The sequence below is a fragment of the Globicephala melas genome, chromosome 1 (genome assembly GCF_963455315.2).
Source record: "Globicephala melas chromosome 1, mGloMel1.2, whole genome shotgun sequence".
NCBI classification, from domain to species: domain Eukaryota; kingdom Metazoa; phylum Chordata; class Mammalia; order Artiodactyla; family Delphinidae; genus Globicephala; species Globicephala melas.
In genome coordinates, this window is record NC_083314.1 from 156,179,306 (window position 1) to 156,193,271 (window position 13,966).

At 49.7% G+C, this 13,966-nt stretch overlaps 2 protein-coding genes across 3 annotated transcripts in view; both read right to left on the bottom strand.

The window, feature by feature from the left end:
• LOC115859428 (bone morphogenetic protein 8B) overlaps nt 1–1,711 on the bottom strand; it is a 34,761-nt gene extending 33,050 nt beyond the window's left edge. The window contains exon 1 of the mRNA XM_030868353.2: nt 1,375–1,711. Within this exon, the coding sequence (XP_030724213.1) occupies nt 1,375–1,711 (337 nt within the window). The remainder of the gene's footprint in view (nt 1–1,374) is intronic.
• A 4,930-nt stretch (nt 1,712–6,641) lies between these two features.
• The window catches only part of MACF1 (microtubule actin crosslinking factor 1), a 239,454-nt gene continuing 232,129 nt past the window's right edge, over nt 6,642–13,966 (bottom strand). Inside the window, exons 98-101 of one of the 2 annotated variants that reach the window (XM_060307542.1) lie at nt 11,733–11,944; nt 11,102–11,212; nt 8,437–8,566; nt 6,642–7,325 (exon numbers count right to left, since the gene is read on the bottom strand). In XM_060307542.1, coding sequence (XP_060163525.1) covers nt 7,069–7,325; nt 8,437–8,566; nt 11,102–11,212; nt 11,733–11,944 — 710 coding nt within the window. In that variant the 3' untranslated portion in view covers nt 6,642–7,068. The remainder of the gene's footprint in view (nt 7,326–8,436; nt 8,567–11,101; nt 11,213–11,732; nt 11,945–13,966) is intronic. The other variant, XM_070045508.1, reaches the window with a different exon arrangement.

A 13,966-nucleotide genomic window follows, 5' to 3' on the forward strand; every position in this document is an offset into this window, starting at 1 on the left:
CCACCTGAGCCCATCACGAGCTCTGGTTTGGGGGGGACGGGCCTCCTTGAGGCAAATGGCTGAAGACCCACAAAACTTACTGTCACTCTGACCCCTGGGTTCCTCTGCCGAAATCCCTCTGAAAGCTCTCTCCACCTTGAAAGCCTGCCCTCCTGACACAGAAACGTCACCTCCTTGAGCACTGGATGGAGGGCCAAACAACCTGGGCCTGTCCTGGCTTGGCCACATAGAGGCCACATTGTCCTGAGCAAGACACTGCCTCTCTGAACCTCACTGTCCTCATCTGGGAGATGGGGATGAATATCATGTCGCTAACAGGGTTGTTGGGAGGGTTAAGAGCGGTGCTGTAGGTGAAGGGAGGCTGGTGACCATGGCAAGGGTCCTCTCCCTGCTCTGGGTCCCACAGCTCTCCCCACCTGGGGCTGAGCTGTAGTCCTTGGGTCCCCAGGTCCAGCCTAGTGTCTGCCTCAGCTCAGACTCCTGCCCCTCACTGGCCACAGACAGGAGGCAAAGCAGGTGGGGGACATATGTTCATGAATGTAGATTAAAGAGAGTTTAGTAATGGAAAACGTTATCTTTGAGAACTTTAAGGGTAAATGGCTCCACGATTTGGAGTATAATTTCTGCAGAGAGGAAAAGCTGGGCTTTACGTGGGAGAACAAAGAGAGTCCAAGCTGCCCATCAGGTCATTCAATGGCCTGGACACTCATTCCATGACAAGCCAAGTCCCGGGTGTGAGCCCAGGGTGACAAGACCACAGTCCCTGCCCCGCTGAGCTCAGAGTCTACTCCTTCTCCACCGTCCCACCCCGCAGCAGCACCCCACCCCCACGTGGCCCAGGGAAGAGGCTGCTGTGGACTCACAACAGCTGGGTCCTCATCTCTACTCTGGTGCTTTGATGATGTGACTAGGGTTTTCCACGCTGAACTTTGTCCCTCTCTTCAGTACTGCCCCTATCAACGTGACAGCATCACAGCCTCTGTTTACTCATCTGCCTCCCTTCCCAGGACCAGACTGTCTTCCTGGCACTGCCCGCGTCCACCCAACACTACGTGAATCTTACCATCGGGTGTGTTTGGCCGCGGGTGAATGTACGCCTCTGGGACTCACATCCCTCATCTGTCCCTGCTGGATCAGCAGCTCACCACCCCCCACCCCCCTGAGACTTCGCTGCCCTGACCCGGGCGGTTTACCCTCCCGCGGTACCTTGTCCACGACAAGGTGATTCCCCGTTCCCAGCAGGGCGCTCGCCCTGCCCGAGGTGGCGCACACGCCCCTGCAGCCCGCGCCCAGCCTCCGAGGGGCCCCTCGGCCAGCCGTCCCCCACGTGCCTTCTTGCGGGGTCGCCGCCGCCCACCCCGGGCCCGCTCTCACCCATGTTGACGAAGCTCATGACCAGGTCGGCGCGGCCCAGGCGCCGCTCGGGGGTCCCGCCGTCCTCGTCGTCGTCGCCGGCCATGGCGCGATACAGGTCCAGCATGAAGAGCGGCGCGGACGCGGGCAGCCGGGCGGCGGCGGGCGGCGCGCGGGGCCGGGGCCGCCCGGGCAGCCGGAGCACCGCCAGGATCTCGCGCTGCAGGTCGCGGCGCTCGCGCGGGCCCAGGCGCCGTTGCGGGCAGCCGGGCGAGGGGCGCGGGCCAGAGGCGCCGCCGCCGCTCAGCGCGCACAGCGCCAGGCCCAGCAGCCAGAGCGGCCCGGGGCGCGCGGCCATGGCGGGACCTGGGCGGCCTCACCGCGCGCGCATCCGCTCCCGGCCGGGCCCGGGGCTGGGGCCGCCCCGACGGCGAGCGGCGGGCCGGGCTTGGGGCCGGCGGGACGGGGCGGGCGTCGCCCGCGAACGCAACGCGGTCCCTAGAGCGCCCGGCCCGCGGCGCCTGTCGTGGCTCCGGGTAGTCGGATGGGGCCGCACCTCCTCGGGCAAGGGCTCCTCCGGGGACCGGGGATCGTCGGCTAGTCTGTGCCGCCGCGCCAGACAGTCCGGCTGCTGCCGAGGCAGCTCAGCTCAGAGGCGGAGAGCGAGCTCCCGCCGGGCTCCGGGAGGCGCGGACCCTCAGTCTGTGCCGCGCGCCCCGGGCCGAGGTGGCCTCTCTCAGTCCAACTTGCAGCCGTCGGATCCCGCCCCCTCCGGACCCGACCAATGGGGGCACAGCGGCGGGACCAAGGCCGCGGAACAGACGCCCCAGGAAGGGGCTCCGGATGCCAGGTGTTGGCGACCTGAGATGCGACCCGCTGGTAGGTGGGTAGGTGGTCGGCGAGGAATCCCTAGCCCAGCCGTCGGGGGCCTCGAGGTCGTCCTGGGCTCCCCTCCCGCCGCTGGCCGCGCTGTCGGGCGGGCGCGGGGACTCGGCCTGGGGACCCAGGGTAGCGGAGCGGTTCGGGGAGATCGGACCCTGCCCTCCCGCGGGGCGTGTCCTTGGTCACCCTGCCCAGGTGGCATCCCAACTCTCGGTCCGGCCTGAGGAGTGACCCCGCAGCCCCTCCTGGTGCACGAGTGTCGCTCCAGGACCGGAAATGCCTCAGTCGGGTCTAGAGGTAGAGGGGCCCCGCGGGTGACAGGCAGGCCCGAGAGTGGGGCGCATCCCTCTGCCAGCAGCCGGGCCCGGGTTCCCAGCCACCGCAGCTCCTCGCCGGCCTCTTGGTGCCTTCTCCGCAGTCCCCTTGCATGCGCCTTTGGGAGCTCTTTTCCGGACACCTGACGCCGGCTCCGTCACTGCTCCTGGAGCGCCCACCCGCCTGGCTTCCGCGCGCTCCCGGCTGGCGCCTCCGGCGGGCCGCCCCGGCAGCTCCAGCAGCCGCACTGCCACCACTAGGTCTGGCTGGGCGCCCTTCGGACCCCGGTGCGCGCGGGATACGCGAACCCGCTTCCCGCCTCCCGCCGGTCAAGGAGCTCTGGTGCCCTTCCTGAGCCTTTGCGCATCTGAATTGTCACGGCCCTCAGCGGCTTGCGAGAGAAGGCTCCTCACGGAAACTCCTCCATTGACTAGACCCGTTCTGCACACCCTGCTCTTCCCTAGGCGCCTTCTCACCGCATTTATTCGTTTATGGTTAAGGCGCCGCGCTGAGAGGAAGAGACACTTAGACTGAGCTCTGAAGGCCGGAAGGAATTGGTTGGGTTGAAGGAAAGGTCAGTGGGAGGAGAATGCTCCAGGCAGAGGAAATAGCTTGTGCGAAGGCCGAGACTCCAAGGGGCATAACAGTGGCAGGTGACAGTGAGCACCGTCCATGTGCCAGCCGTGTTCTGTACCATTTCTTCGTGCTCACACGTTGTCATTGGGTGGATACCTAACCGCCCCTCCCCCACCTCACTTAACAGACGAGGTGACTGAGGCACACAAGGGTTAAGGGACTTCCCTCAGGTCACACAACACTGGAGCTGGGCTGCAGCAGGTGGGCACATGCAGGTGAGCTGTTCAGTGGAGGCTGGAGAGCCTGGGGGGCAAATGGCCAGGTGAGGGGCTCTGGACAGCAGATGGTTACGGCGTCCCAACGTGGGTTCAAGATTAAACTTCAAAATAAAGGTATGATGTCCAGTAAAATTCACATTTCCCCAAGATCACTTCAAACTTAAAAAATATCAAATCTTAAATCCAATCATTTGATGGTGACTTAAGTCCATGCCTAGTCTTCCTTCTACTCAACAGGTAAAACTCCACCAGGCTGCTGAAGCTGGATGAGAATGCCACAGATGAGCCAGTGAAAGTTCTCAAGAAAAGACCAGAGCCTGGATGCAGAGGGGACTATGGATTGGAGGGAGGGAGATTGGAGTCAGGGCCCACAGCTGGAGACAGGTACAGTAATGGGAGGGGTCGGGGGATGTTGACAATGATCCTCTAATGGAGAATCATTAGAGGAATGGAGGGCAGAGGAGAAGGCTCTTAGGAGGGCAAGTCCACAGCGCTTGGTGACTGCATGCAGAGGCAGGGGGCAGAGTCAAGGGGGTGTTCCCTTGTCAGAGCTGGTCAGGGTCTCTGAATTTCCTGCCCCCTTCACTATCCCTGGGCATCCTTCTGCATTCCCTGAGCCCATACATCACTGGAGGTCTCAGATCTAGCCTGTAATTCTCCAGTTGTGTATCGTAAACTGCTGGCCTCCCAGCAAGACTGCAAGCAGCCCAGTGCTGGTCTGATTCATAGAAGTCATTTATCTCAATTTAGGATGAGTGAAGATGGCTGTGCCCTTTAAACAATGGCTTCACATTCCCATAAACCAGTGGTGCTGCTCCGTGCTGTGGCCTGAGCCAGAGATGAAGCTGACCAGCTCCCTGCCCTCTAGTGGCTCCCAAGGGTCACCCCAGGGGTGACAGGTGAACATGCAGTCTTTTTGAAGGCAAAACAGAGGTTGTGCTCTGACAGAGGGGCCGGCAAATTGCCTGGATGGGCAGAGGAAGTGGGGACAGGCGATCTGTGAGTGGAATCCTGGAACTCCTCAACTGGATGGGAACTGACATGGGGAGGGTGTCTTGGGAGAAAGTCTGTCAAACAAGGGCTTCCCCAGCCACCTGGCAACTCTGTGACCTTGGGCAAGTTACTGAACCTCTCTCAGGCTGTCTCTCATCTGTCAGTAAGGCTCACGATTGTAGGACTGTGATGGGAATTACATGAGAATGTACACAGAGCACTTAGCACAGTGACTGGCACACAGGAAGCACTCAATACATGTTAGCTATGGTTATTCAAAGCCCCAGAACCTGCCCTCCTCTATCCTAGCAGACACCAAGTTTGCATTACTAATTTAGCACTTGTATCACAGAACTGCAGTTTTAACCCCTTTCCTGCCATCCCTATATTTCCCACATGGTCTTGCACACAGGTGTTCACTGAATGGAAATACACTTCCTGCAGATTGCACCACTAGCTGAGCTTTGTTGCAAAGACTGAGGGAAAGCCTGAACGACTTGGTAAGAAAAACAAGTGACCACGGTCCAGACTTTGAGAAGATGGAGGTCAAGCTCCTTTCAGCATGCTTCTGCAGCCAGAAGGCCGAGAGGGGGAAGCAGATTTGGGTGGAAACGCCACCCTACAAAGTTCTGGCAGCCTGAAGTTACCAATTCCATGGAGAATACAGTAAGCACTTCCTTCAGAATCCATCAGGCTGCACATTCCTTCTAATCTGGGTATTTGGCTTCCAACAGCTTTGGCAAACATGTGTCCATCTCACCAAACTCCCTATCACAAGGGGAGTACGGCCTAATGATGAAGAACACAGGTGGCTGACGTTCAACCCCTCTTATCTCTCAAGTTCCCTAGTTATTTCTTAGTCTAATTCCTGTCATCAGAATTAGTTAATATTTGGCCATTCTAAATATTATAAAGCCAACCAGGGACTGGAGGGAAGAGAACTGCCTGACTTGGACAGGGAGCCGAGGACTAGATTCAAGGTCCTCTTCTGCCATTTATTCATTATGTGATCTCAGGCAGATGACCTTCTCACCCACTTTCTCATTCGTTTCTCCTTCTGTAAAACAAAGGAGGTAAGATTTGATGACCAATTTTGTTTCTACCTCTGAAATTCTACCACTTAACCAGAAATATCAGCATACTGTGAGAATCTGGCCCCATTCTCTCAAAACCCGGGATCTGTGATTTCTAAAACAAAAATCTTCTTACATACTGGTTATTTGTTTAATCACGTAAGTGGGCCAGATAGCCCTACAGATTTACATAACAACAGTCTGATCCTTTGTTCCCTTGTTAAATAAAATTAATGAGGATAAAATATATAAGAAGAAATCTATTAATGAGCTCCATAATTTATCCATCAAGATATCTGGATCTGAATAATGCACCGAAGTACCTAAAAGAGTCATGTTACACATAAGGTAATGGTTCAGAAGTAAAGCAGGAAATACAAAATATTTGTTACTGCAAGCAATTTTAATACAAAAGTGTGTCTTGTTTTAAACAGTTCATTGGTAGAGCTTCAGTTTCTGCCTCAATTAAAATCAATTGAGATAATCACACAGCAACGTGGTCGGAGCTGAAGAGGAACAGCAGCTAAAAACCAGGAGCCCCAGACAGCCCCTCTTCATGATCACTTGGTCAGCTAACTTTATTACGCACAAAAGAAAAGACGGAAGAAGCAAACGGGACTTCTTAACAAGTGTGCTGGTGAACTCCTTTAAAGGACGAGCGAGTGTTTTATGTCCACGTTTTCAGAATAGGCTTGTGGAATTCATTCCTCAGTTTGTGGGAAGTTGATCGACCATTTTAAATAAATAGCAAAAAATGCAGATAAACAAATCTGTAATTCATGATGCCACCAAGGAGTCTCCCCTTGCCGACGGCCTGGGTCCCGGTGAGCACAGGACTTATTGGTGGCTGGGCTGGATAGGAAGTTATAAACCAGGACTCTTAAAAACCCCAATGTTCTCACGTTTTCTGAACAGTTATATTTACCCCTGAATTCTAGCAGCTATTTGTCCTTTAAACACCTAGTACTGAAACAGTATTCAAAGACAGTATTGCAATGAACTCCTTTTGCTGTATCATGTGCAAACATTACCTAGATGAGGTTCCCTCTCTTCAGCTAAAATTACACAATATTAAAAACAATGGAAAAAGCAGTCAGAAGTGCCCTCCCCTCAGTTCTTGCTAATTGAGGTGTCCATGATTTACAAAAAAAGAGTTCCTTAAACACTGAAGGATTCTTATTTTTTTTTTAATATAATTTATCTTGCTGAGACAGCAAGTCAAGTTTATAAAGAAGATGCATTTAGGAATAATCCTAAAAGATAAAGCAGGTTTACAACCCTGCACCGCACAGAAACCCTACTTAGAGGCTTTTTAAAATTTTAATACACATTTGCATCTTGATCTTTTCGCTTATTTTTCTCAAATATTTCATTTCTGGGCCCCATCCATTACAGGGTTACCAGGAGGCAAATTTTATCTACATAAATATTCACATGAAAATAGTAACTTACAAAAAGAAAAAAAATAAGGCAGCTTCATAACACAATTATTCTTTTACACTTTTAACAATATAACTTCTCCCATTCAGAATAAATATACACCCAATGTGTGGAGCAGGATTCAAAGTGGACAGAGGCTTGGGGGTGCTTGTGTAGTGTTACCGCTTGGGACCCGGAGTCCTGGGGGAGGCAGTGGTGGTCTTCTTAGACATGGTGGGGATTTTGGAAGGCTTGTTTAGCCCTCTCCTCGAGCTGCCCTGGCCCCCTGCGGCACTGCTCTCTGAAGTGTCTGAACAAGCAGACTGCGTCTCTAAAAGGTCAAAGTCAGAGGCATCGCTTCCACGCCGGCTGCTGGCCCGACTCCCGGCCCGACTCCCGGCCCGACTCCCAGGGCGACTGGCTGATTTTTTAGGGTCTGGAATTTAAGAATAAAGCCACAGACTTTAATAGAGACAGCATTGGAGGGGGCGGGGGGAAACAAGTTACCAGAGGCCGGGGTTCTTTTTTTTTATTTTTTAAAATTTTTTATTAGCGTATAGCTGATTTACAATGTTGTGTTAACTTCTGCAGTACAGCATCTCCTATTACTTATTAATTTTTTTAACATCTTTATTGGAGTATAATTGCTTTACAATGTTGTGTTAGTTTCGGCTGTATAACAAAGTGAATCAGCTATACGTGTACATATATCCCCATATCCCCTCCCTCTTGCATCTCCCTCCCACCCTCCCTAACCCACCCCTCTAGGTGGTCACAAGAGGCCAGGGTTCTGATCCTAATACCACCTGATATGCTGTGTGACCTTGGGCAAACCACAGCCTTTCTGAACGCCGGTCCTCTCACCTACACAGAAGTTGCTGAAACCCTTTCTGGCTTTGTGCTTCTACTTGAGAAGCATCCTGAGAATTAGAAACCAGCTTCTATCAGCAGCACTGTTAGCTCACACGCCCCATGGTGGAGTCGAGCAGGGCTGTCCCATGGCCTCGGCACAGAGGAGAGCGCCTGGTAGTTGCATGGGCAGACTGAGAATGGGGGCGAAGGGATGGCAAACAGAGAGCAGGAAATGGCTCCCAAAAGGAACATCAACAGGTGAGCAGATGTAATCCTTCCCTGACTTCCTCAGCTCCCCGGCAGCGATAATAAATATGGGGTGTCGGAAAAATTACTAGCAACCTGCCAGGTCCCATACTGCACGGGCTTCTGAGGAAGGCCCCGCTGCAGGAGGCCCTTTTCTCCTACTTTCAAATACTATCATTTCTGATCGAGAACAGGTGGTCTGGCTTTGGCTGTGAGAGCATCTGCTGTCAGAAGGCAAGGTTCGAGCTACTTGTACTGACAGGAGAAGAAGTCAAGGTCGGCAGGATATCTGCAGGGCTGTCTTTCAGCATCACACCTCAGTGCTACTCTCATTATTTGCTCCTTGGGGAGCAGTGAAGCATTGCTGAGAGGCTGCTGTTTCCAAATTCCTAGCCTGGCCACTCCCCTCACCCTCATCCTGATGCAGAAGTGCTGGGGCAGGTACTTACCTGCCCGATTAGTTTTGGCACCTGTGGAGGCTGGGGAAGAACTATTGCTAGTATCGCCAGCAAGCGATGTTCGACTCGAATGAAAAGTTGGTGTTGGTCGTTTCAACTTGCTGCCTGTTGACGGAATAATCTTAAAAAAAATAAAAATAAAAAGGTCATATTTACTTGGTGTAATCTTTGGTAGAAATTCCACTTTGAAAGGTCTACTTAAGCCCTCCTTATGACTAATCAATTGAAAAGCCAATTAAAAGTCCAGGAAAACAAAGATTTATTTTGAAAGTGTCCTAGGTCATGTATTTTGAAGATTCCCAAAATAAAGGTTTCATGTCCCAATTAAAAGTTTTAAAATGTCTTCCAATACCTTTTACCTTACCGACAAATTTCTACTAAAAAAAAAAAAAAAGATCCTCAAATGGTAAGATTATAGTAGTTATAACAAACAGAAACATGGTAAATGAGTAAAGGAAAAAAATCCAAATACTCCCAAGTATCAAAGTTTTGGGGTTAGAAATGTGACATATGAGTTCTAACCCCAAATATTTAACATGGAGATCCAAATATTACTCCAATCCCTACTAGATAGATGCAGTAACTTCAGTCAAGTAAAGATCTATTTTCGCACTGGCAGAATGCAGATTAAATTACTTGGCTTGATCAAATAAGTGATTAGGAGAAGCACACATGAGTGGGGCTGTGATATCAGGAACAAGGCTCTGAACAAGGGGCCAGAAGAACTGAGCTTGGGTCTGGGCTCTTGGCTTATCTAAATTGGCATCTGTGCCTTCACTTCTCCCAGTGGAAACCAGAGAAGGGTCCTGCCTCTGAGACCTCATTCCTACCACATTCCCTCTCGTTCAGTCCACCGTTGCAACTGGCCTCCTGGCTGTTCCTCCTGTAACAGCCCAGGAAAATTCCCTGTTTGTTGCCTGACTCTCTTGTATTAAAGCAGAAACTCCACAAAAGCAGGGACTTTGTTTTGTTCCCTGTCACACCCTTGGCACTTAATACCACGTCTGGCACAGACGAGGGGCTCAATAAAAACTTGTTGAGTGAATAAGTCATGTGTGGAAGCACTTCCTAAACTGGAGAAGAGCTGGATAGATGTACATAATCATTACTGCTGCTGATAGGAGCTCCATTTCCCATTTGAGTGTATTTTTTTTTAAAGATTTAATTTGGAGAAAGAATATTTTAAATCTGTTTTAAGTATCACTCATGCCACAGCATGCTATTCCAATTTTTCTTTGAAATCAATCGTGTAAATTGTTTTCCAGGACTTTTAAGATGTTTATACAAAGAGAAGAGTAAAGCAACTCATTGCATGGTGTTTCTTATATCTTCAATTTATAAAGAAAGAGCAAAAGCGACAGAGAGGGATTAACATTCCAGCACAAACCCTCCTGGCCCACACAGGAGGAAGAGCACCAGTTTCAGAAGCTACTGCTGCTGGGAAGACGTGGCGCCAGAGATGCCGGGCTGGGCGTCCGCGTCAGGACACAGCCTGCAGAACACCAGTGGGTAAGGAAAGATGAAACCTCGAAATGAAATGAAACCAAAGGTAAAACCTTAAGATGAAACAAAAATGCTGATCCATCAGAATCCCATGAGAATTGGCACTTCATAATTAAAACATTAAAAATTTTAGAACTTTTGAGACTTTCATGAAACTGGAGCCATTTAAGGAGAAGAAAAGCAGGATAAGCAGGTTGAGTTGTGGGGTTTTAGTGTCAGTGGGTCCCCAGATCATGTTCTAAGCCAGATGTATTTCTGAATTGGAGGTTTAGCTTGGAGTGGGATGAATCCCAAAGCAGCAAGTCCATTCCTGGGCATTGGCTTCTTGTACCTCCTGCGTTTATTGGCTGAAGCTTTACATGACTAAAGGCAACGCTACCTTTTGCGGCACAAGAACCCAATGTTTCCCAGCAGGAGCTAGAATGCAAATTGTAGTGCTATCACACAAGCCTGTAGTCCACATTTTATTTCTGAAACACTGCTCTTCCAACAGTACTTGGGCATTTTAATGACTGTACTTGAACATGCTTCATTGCTGGCATATGTATTCAAATCAAGGCTATAGAAACCCAAGTGCCTAGGCCAAGGAATTCGAAGCTAAAACCTGAGCCTCAGAGCAGTGTTCACTGATACTGTGTGTGGCTGAAGGAGACGGCACCCACACCCGGACCACTGTGGCGATACCACCATCCCGGGGATGTGGCTCGGGCGGGGGGCGGGGGCACCAGCCACTCTTCTGTCCTAAGCAAAGATAGAACACTGTTGAACATGCACCGTCGTTGAATTTCAAGTGTTCGTAACTCGTCTGTGTCAGATATGACGTTTGGAGGCTCCAAGAGGCCTGATTATAAACAACATCAATCAACAAATCACCACAAATGACCATTTTTTCTCACCCTGAGCAAATATCATTCTAAAGACTGTTAGGAAGTTGTTAAACAATCCAGTCTTAGGCATCTCTTATTATCTCCAATTTTGGTGAATCCGAGTTAGAAACCCCTGAAAAACACTGGACGAGATGAATCAGCTGTGAGAGCAAGCACCACAGAGATGGAAAAGAGCACGGACTCGTGTCAGGAAGAAGAGCTGGTCAAGTCCTCGGCATGAGCGAGGGCCTGGTCTTGACTGTGTCCTTAGCAAAGCCATACTCTACCTCGGGGCTGGGCAGCTGGAGGTCAGGATAGTGGCTGTCCCTGACAGGGGTGCCAGCTTTACTGTTTACCAACCAGGGTTTGTCATAACAGCGAGAGAACTGAAGTGGAGTCTGTGAAACGGAAATCCAAAGGGAAGGACGGGAATAATTGAAAATGGAACAGAAAGGGAGCAAATTGGGAACATAAAAAAATAAATAAATAGAAGACACTAAATTTTAAAGAAATAGAAGACAAAATAAAATGCACATCAGTCCAACGGGATGAAAGGGACCAGGCAGAAAGGCAACAGCATTCTTCATCCATCACCCGTCGTAACAACAAACTTCTCTGTTAGCTCCAGCAGCACAGATAGTGCCTGGATTTTCAAGATTAGTAACTAGATGGGCTCAAACTCAAAATGGGAATATGTGGAAAGAAGCGCTTTGGACTTAACAACCCGAGTTCCTATTTAATAATGTCCTCTTCAGTCATGTTAAAGGTCCGGATCTGTGTACCACTAGGGCCTGGCCAGCCTGGTCTGCATGTCTTCAAGTGCCTCTCCTCACTGGGGTCTTTCGGGGGCTACACTGAACAATGGACATCCGCAAAGCTGGAAGCGGGGAAGGAGGTCACACTGCAGCTTGTACGTACCTTGGTGCCACTGGCTGGGGTGGCTGGAGAAGACGGCATGGACGTACAGCTGTGGTTACTCTGACTAGCACTTGAGCTGGAGCGGGTAGGGGAGGCTGCCCGGGAAGATGGTTTGGACCTTCGGCCCCGTGATCGGAAAGGGGTCATTCCCTGGGATGCCCCCTCAGGTAGGATGAATTTCTCTCTAAGTTCGATGTTAGTTCTACCTCGTGCTAAAAAGGGAATAAACACACACATACAATAACAGTTAACCTTGAAAAAAAAATATCTTTGATGGTCATACAGATGCTTGACCCCATGATAACAGTTATATAATTTATAGGTTTAGTACCATCTGTGGATTCTTTTAGAATAGGGATAAATTCATGATTTATCAGCCTTGTCATGATTCTTACCCACAGCAGACACACTAACTAATAAGCCCCTTGGTTTGCTGTAATAAAGGAGTCGGTGTACAAAGCACCATCCCATGCTGTGGTCACGACCTGGCCTTGCCACTGTCCCCTGGGGTCAAGAGAAAGCAGATGAAGCAGTTCACAAACCTCTGAGGTTAAATCAAAACCCCTCTTTTCTCTCTCATAGTACATGTGTACTTTTTGCTCAACTGTTGCAGGATACACGGTAATGAAATAGTAGAGAAAAACAGATCATTGAAATTGACGTCACCTAGACTCTTCTATTTGAATTCAGTCGATAATATTATTAAAGAAAGGGGTCCAGGAACTCAGGACAGTAAAAAGATCTGGACTGAATCATTAAGAAGTAAACATGTGGGAGGAGAGAGATCAAGACCATGCACAAAACTTGCCAGTGAGAAACCGTTAAGTCAAAAGCTGAAAGCAATGAGAAGCTGAAGGCACACCTGCAGTGGGAGAGGGACATCCAGCTGGAGAGTCTGGAAACACCACTGAAGGCCAACAGTGCTGTCCTGGGGCTTCCTGGAGCCATCAGACCAGAACCCAAAATCTGGATTCGGTCAGAAGATACCAAGTACAGCCAACACAAACATTAAATGTGAAAGACGTTATGAATTTAGAAGAAATAATTCCTCTGGAATGTGTTCTTAGATTATTCCTCACTGAAAGGTGCTATTCTGCAATCACCTTGTCTGCTCATTCATCCCCAAGCCGCTCACTTTTTAGGATGTACTAGATAGATCTAAACAAACAGGACTGCTGGTAAAGCCTGGGAAAAGGGAACCATTAGAAACAAAGTATTTGTCTTTCTTTCCTCTATTAGATTTTTTACTTTGGCCAGAAACTACAAGTTTAGAAAATTTCAGGTAATTGTGCCTACCCTCTCCTGCCCAACTCCACATGTCCTCAAGAAATTTGAGGAATCTTGGTAGAATCGGATTTTAAATCAGGTTGCATGAGTGTCCAAGCAGAGAGGTTCTAAATTCCTAAATCAAATCAAAATTCTTTTCAATATACTCAGTTGACGTAACATATCAAAGTATGAAGTTAAAAGGACTAACTTGCATTATCAAAACCCCTGAATTACAGTCCAGGCTCTGCCCCCAACTGGGATCCTTCCCACTCTGGGCCTCCGTTTCCTCAGGCTCACTAGAGGTGATCAGTCAGGCTCACTGATGTCCAAGAGTCCTTCTTGTCTGGACAGTCTAGGATTTTTGGTCCCTGGAATGCTAAGCTGTCTCCTCCCTTCTTAGGCTCCAACAGAACATGCCCTTCAAGGTTCATTCCTTGGCCCTCTGTTCCCTACTCTAACCAACCAGGTTACTCATCCATTTTCCAAACTCCAGCACTTTCCTCAGTGTCCAGTTCTCAAAGGGAATTTCCTTCAGCGCTAACCTAGGTACTTCAGTAAGATTCCACATCGCTAAACACTTATTTATCTTATGTTTGCTAAAGGGCCAAGCACAAGGGTGGACACACAACAAGCACTGAGTTAACAGGGACAAATGGAAATCATTACTCAGCTGAGGACTTGGACCCCAGAAGAACTGTTTATGGCCCTAAGCCATAAAGAACTTCAGACATGTGGTTTAAACCTAGTAGAGATTTAACAGTTCACTGAGCCCACCCTCCCAGAAAACAACACAGTGACACAAGAGGAAGACTCTGAAATGGCATTGCAGATGAGGGCAATGACATCTTAAGTGTAACGATAATAACATGTTCTCCATGCACTGTACAGTTTACAGAGTGTGATCACGTGTAATACTGCACTTGACTGTTACCAGCGACCAGTCAGCATCCCCATGTCACAAAGGA